We start from the raw sequence: 6,480 nt of genomic DNA on the forward strand, positions 1-6,480 counted from the left end.
AGAATATAAGTAGTAGTTAAGTTAGACTAAGGATGGAATTGTAAATATATGTACAGGGAGCGGTGGCCCTCAAACCCGTAAAAGGGAGAGATTAAATACATTAGGATAAATTGTTCGTCTTTTTTAAAATTATAAACATCCGTATATGGAATTTTCAAATTCGGAAGAAAGTGGTCAAAAAAAATTTCAAAATGTGCTCACTTTTTTAATTTTTATCAAAAATGGTTGGCTAACGAACTTGGTCTTTATTTTAGGAAACTAAAAGGTTATACCAAAAGCCAATCCAACCTGTCAATTCTTTTGAAAGTGATCGTGCTAACAAACTAAAAATATACAGACCAACAGACAAAGAGACACATTCATGAAGACCTGTTTTTCGGATTCAGGGGGTCTCAAAACGTAGACATTTGACCAAAATTGGTCGGGCGAAATTTTACACAAATCTAATACCTTCCCTGATGAGAATGTAAAAATGATAAAATAATATTGCTGTAATGATTCCATTTTTTGAAATAATACAAATTTTAGCTATGCTGTTCAAAATTGCTTTATATTTACATATAAAATTATCAAATTCAAAACTATCAAGACTTTTAATATTAAATTTTTGAATATTTATTAATGAAATGATCTTGTCATTTGAAATAATTATTTGAGCCACATTATGAAACTTAAAATTTTAATTATTCTAAACACTTTGGAAATTGTATACTTTCTGATTGGGAACTTTAAGAAAATTACAAAACGTACAAATTATGAAATACGGGAAATCTCCCGGTGTAATATTTCTCTCCAAGGTTTATCCCGCTTCTCCCGGATGGGTCCACCCGGAGCCAATACACCCGGTTTCACACCCTGCCAATACAAGCATTGAGCAATCTCCCACCCTCCCACCTCATACCTGGTTATATTGGGTTTTGTTTCTAACTACACATGCCCACATTAAATTCCCTAACATTCTTCGCTGTACCCTAAGGGCCTAGCTGGGTAACTACGTCACCATGTTGTATCAGTTCACTCTCAACCGGGAAGCCAAACGTTTGCATACCGAATAAAGACTACAGCGGGCTCGCGTCGACTAGCAGTGGTCATCGCATCATTTCCTGCGCTCCTAATTTTAGTATAATTGCGTACTGCACATGCATCACGTCGAAAATAGGATTAGTTACCGTTGGTGAAATTATTTAAAGTTATTTTTTTTACAACAAATAATAATTGTAAGGTGCATAAAGATATGAAAAATTATTTTTAATTCATATTTTCAATAAAAAACAGTATCCTTTCCTTTAAGTTTTAAATAGATTATTTATTTTTAAGGAGTAAAATCAAATGATTATTTTACCTTTTACTTTATAAGTCTATTTTGTGATCAGAGAATTATTTTAAATAATTTTACAAGCATTCGTTGTTGTTAACAATTCCTTAAACATTTAAACATTTTAAATAAGCGCGCCAACGGTAACCAATCCAATTTCTAACACGACGCATGTGCAAACAGTCAAGTTTCGAAAAGTATTTCGCTTATGCATGTATAGTTGCAAAATAGTGATGTGCTTTTGGATGCTGTCTTCGAATGGTTTAGGCAAACGAGAGGCAGAGTAGCTGGACCGATCATATAAGAGAAAGTTCTAATTTTTACCTTCGGGCGGGCGCAATGCTAGATCGAAGACGATCGGGCGCAATACATTCGACAGATTAAAATTGCAATTCTTATGAGATCTTTTGAGAATACGTATCAAATCCTTGATCTTGGATTCTAAAAAAAATTTCAATGACATTTTCGAGCGCAATAATCTGACATATGTTATTCAATAGCACAATCGGACGCAATACACCTCACAGATTATGTTTTAAGTAAAGGCCAATACCACTGAATTAGGGGCTGGAATTTACCTATACATAACACGGTAGGTAAATGAAAGAAGAATAGCAAACCACAAAATTTGAAATACAAAAGCAAAATACTTACATGATCGGGCGCAATACATCTGACAGATTATCTCATCCCTCACGGAAGCCAACTTTGTAGTTGGTACTGAAGAAAAAGTGGAGATGCCTTTGTGTGAGTGGTGGGGAGACAGGAAGCTACTAAGGCTCCCACCCCTCGACCCTCTAATCACAGGCGTTGGTATACGAAAAACACGTGACTTCATCTCACAGATTAATTGCGCCCACCCGAAGGTTAAACGGGATGTTCAATGATCCGCAAAGGTTTCAAGTACACAAGTAGGAAAAATATTTATTTTAACGTGCCCTGGCAAAATATCTTGCTCATTTCTGTTAAATATTTAGTTTTCCCTTGCTTCCAAATTAGAAAAAAAATTCAAAATATTTTTTACCACGCACGAAAATCTGCTGGAAATGGTGCAGACGCCCCTCATTGTTTAAGTTCAGAGTAGCTCATTCATTAATTAAATTTTAGTTTATAACACATTGTATCATACTTTGAACTTTGAAAAATAATTTAAAAAAAAAAGAATACACTTATCTAGCATTGTTTATTCTTGAAACAAACCGTTCACCTTAAAATATTGTTAAACTTGGAACTTATTTACTTCAAAATTATTCAATTCTAAGCTATTTTAATTGTAAGCGCTTCCAATTTGATATTTGTGTACAGATACTCTCGCCTGTGATTAAATTGAATTTCTAAACATAATTTGTACGTATTTTGGTCATCTGCCTGAATCATTGGATAGATATGGAAACTCATGACAAAATTTTGTGTTGAGTTTTTAAAGTGTTGGAATTTTTTTTCATTTTTCATTTTGAACTAATCTGGTTACCGAACTAGACCCCCATTTTGGGACCCTAAAAAGTGTATCAAAGGCAGATTCAATTTGAAAAATTCTAAAGTAGTCCGATTACTGGGAAAGCTAGTCAAAGCTATGTCGATTATTTTTTTCTGAAATTGGAATTAAATACAAAATTTAACCACCATATCAATTAATAAATTGGGTAATAAATTTGTATGTTGATCAATATAAATAAAATGTTTTTAAATAATAATAAAATGTAAATTTAAGAGTTGATTTGACACCATCAGAATAAAAGTCCGCTTTCACGCGCAGCATTTGGCAGCATAACCACATGTCAATAAAGTAAATCTAACCTGCAATACCCAGACAACAGAATCATTATTTAAAATTTCGCGCACTTCCCGATTCCAGCAGAAACTGCCTGCCAACTGTAATCAACGCCACACAATTCTCGGCATATTTTACCTTGATATGTTTTGCTATTATTAAGCTCTAATACCCTGGAAGCGAGTACAAATGAGCAGTAATTCAAATTTCACATTATATTTTCTGCCTCCAAAACAGTTTTCCTAACAATATTCAACGTATTTTAAAGCCAAAATTAACCATTTATGGAGACCGCGAAAGGTCTCTCCATAAGATCCCATATTTTTTAACACGACTTTAAACATTGATAATTCCAATTTTAACCTGGAAACAGCCCCCCAAGAAATACAGTATGCGAAACAGGACATACTCCCCCCCCCCCAAATAATTTTAATGGTTTTTCATCTGACCGATCCAATAACCGGACTACTTTAGCGTGACTACACATATAAAAAGAATTCTAGATCCTATTAGTAAACTTATAATTTTAATAGATAAACCAGTATGTGAAGATACTATTGTAGGTATTTAGTAGATGGACAAATTTAGAGTCAATGATTTTTCGGGTACTGTCATCCGCCAGTATTGTCACAATATCTTGCAGCTGGACAAAATGCTTAAAGGTTTTTTATGCGTCTAGCTGGCTCTACAGACAAAATTAAACGCCCGTCTAGAGACATTTTCCTTCATACTATATCCGTAATGACACTAAAGCACCTATCTATTGTCTAATAAATATATTTTCCGACGACCACTAATAGTAACGAAGACTTTAAAATCTGATATATTTTCTATAGGGCATTTTTCTATATTTGTGTTCGTCAAGAAGTGAAAAATTAGAACAAGCGAACTTACAATTCTTGTACGTAGCCGCCTCTATTTCGAAGTAAACGCCTTGTGGAATTGTTGAGAATAGGTGGATTTTTGTTTTCTCTCCTGGACAGGTTGATTGGGGAATCTTGAGTTAAATCTATGAAGTCAACTGGTATTGGCAAAGTTGGATTCCCTTTATTTGCCATTCTGATGTTGACAACTGTAAACAAAAAAAAATCTTATTGTATAAGCATATCCTGTATAAAATTGTATACTGGTATCAATCCAAATAAATACAATAGTTATAAATACAATATTGTGAAATTTTGGACATTAATTATCTAATATACATTATCACTAAACAAATAATTTAGTAAATATAACATTAATACTTACATTTTTTCAAATTTTAATAGACGATCGAAATTGCTTAAACAATTAATCTTAAGTGGTTCTTAGAAAAAACAAAGACTTTCTGCATGAATTTCCGATTATGTATAATTTGGCTTAAATGATTTAGTAAACGCTGAGTTTAGGAAAACCGAATTAATGTCTTCCAGTCACTTCGACGGCACCCAGTTTTTGACTTTCTTCCACAGTTTTTGACAGTTTCTAAACCATATCGAAACAAAATAGTCTCTAAAAGAATTTAGAGGGGTATAGCATGATCACGAAGGAATAATAAGGAGACCTAACTCCGTTTCCCCACTTGGCAATAGAAACATTACCGTAAGTGGTATGCACATTACAGGAAGATCTTAAATTTTCGTGCGCAGGTGGGCAATTGTCCTCTTCCTATATATGGGAAAGTCTGAGAGTGAAAAAGTTTGTCAAATTAACGTAAGTTAAAGAGGTTCTGATCGTTTGTTTTGATGTAGGTGGCAAAAATTTTTTGTTCTAAGCAGGGGGGTGCTTCCACTGTACTGCCCGATATACAAAATGTGTCACGAGATTTGAAAACAGCCATGCGGCGGCGCTAGTAGTAACTTTGTTCTACAAAACCATACAGTACCATTTTGTTAAATATAGGAAAAAGCGGCAAAATTGACATAATTCAAATTTTTTAAAATTACATAGATATTCAGAAATTATAAAGAATAATAAAAAATAAATAACGAATACACGAATGAATGAAGAAAATGCCGAAAATATATATTATTATCGAATTATAAAATTTTCCAAATTTTTAATAACGACAAGTTTTTTAATGAACAAAAAATAAAATCCCAAATTTCAAAACATCCAACACTAAAATTCACCGACTTTAAGACCGACTTTTAAAATAAACGAAGTATCAAGTAACCGATAAATGTTTTAATTCCCGAAATTTAGAATTTTGCAAAATTGTTACTTGATTATTAATTTATAAGTAATTAATAGAATTATAAATAAGGCAAACAATTTAATGAATCATCAATTAATAATTTATTAATTATTTTCGGAAATTTTAAATTTCGTCAAAGTTAAATTACAAAAAAGAAATATTTATGAAAATTTAACAAATTGGTTTATTTTATAATTCGGCAATTTTTTGTTGTTGCTAATTTATGATTTAGTTATTCTTTCTTTCGTTATTTTGTATTAGTCCCGGATATTCAAACACTTTAAAATATAGTGATGAAGAGCTCATTTTTTTCATATTGCCGCTTTACAATATAATGCTACTATATAATAAATATAATTATTATATCTAAATATGACAAACAAGGAATATGATAAATCCTTAAATATTTCTTTCTATTACAATTAAGTAACCAGCTCTTGAATGTGATATTTTTCAATGAATTAGACTTTGTAACGAAGCTGAAATATTTTAACATTTGTATGTTTCCAAATTTTTTTAAATTACCTTACTCTCTTCTAAATTTTCCAAGCAATTTTAAGAAAATTTGATTATTCTCTTCAAAAAATTCAAAATTATTTTCAGTTGTACTAAATATTTCTTGAATTTACGCGATTTTTGTTTGTTTTTATTTTGCAATCTTACCATATTGAAACATTTTGCTTTAAAATCTTCTAAACTTCTAATTTAAACGACCTACCTGGACCTTTAAATATATCTACCTGAGTGCCTGCGAAGAATTTCTCAGAGCCTTGAGGATCTTTATTATATACTCTGCGATTTCTATCTGTAGGGTGCTTCATTTGAAAATCACATTATTTGAAATTATCCGTACCGATTAAATTGTGTACATGCTTATAAATACGTAATTTACCAATTTCCAAATTGAGTCACCTCATAATAACTTTTAATGAAATCATAATATTTTTCATGTTTACGTTTCGAAAAACTTTCAACTTTTTAATCAAGTTATATTACTTCCATTATTTCTTTATTATATTACAAATTTAAAAGGTACTTTACCTATACTCTTCCTTCGCAACATCTGTTCACACATTTTTCAAACAAGTGCCGAAAATACTGTATACATTTATTTCATGTACGAGGGTGGATTGATAAGTTTCCGGCCTGACCAAGAGATGGCGCCACTAGGCCTACCTTGAGGTGGCGTTCTATAGTATCATCCTTAGATAGCTTGTA

General features: G+C 31.8%; 1 protein-coding gene across 2 annotated transcripts in view; it reads right to left on the minus strand.

Annotated features, from left to right (window-relative positions):
- The window catches only part of LOC117181784, a 38,172-nt gene extending 33,361 nt beyond the window's left edge, over positions 1 to 4,811 (minus strand). The window contains exons 1-2 of one of the 2 annotated variants that reach the window (XM_033374753.1): positions 4,335 to 4,806; positions 3,981 to 4,158 (exon numbers count right to left, since the gene is read on the minus strand). In XM_033374753.1, the coding sequence (XP_033230644.1) occupies positions 3,981 to 4,144 (164 nt within the window). In that variant the 5' untranslated portion in view covers positions 4,145 to 4,158; positions 4,335 to 4,806. Of the gene's footprint in view, positions 1 to 3,980; positions 4,159 to 4,334 lie in introns of both variants that reach the window. The other variant, XM_033374754.1, reaches the window with a different exon arrangement.
- Between the last annotated feature and the right edge of the window lie 1,669 nt (positions 4,812 to 6,480).

The sequence above is a fragment of the Belonocnema kinseyi genome, chromosome 10 (assembly GCF_010883055.1).
Source record: "Belonocnema kinseyi isolate 2016_QV_RU_SX_M_011 chromosome 10, B_treatae_v1, whole genome shotgun sequence".
NCBI lineage: Eukaryota > Metazoa > Arthropoda > Insecta > Hymenoptera > Cynipidae > Belonocnema > Belonocnema kinseyi.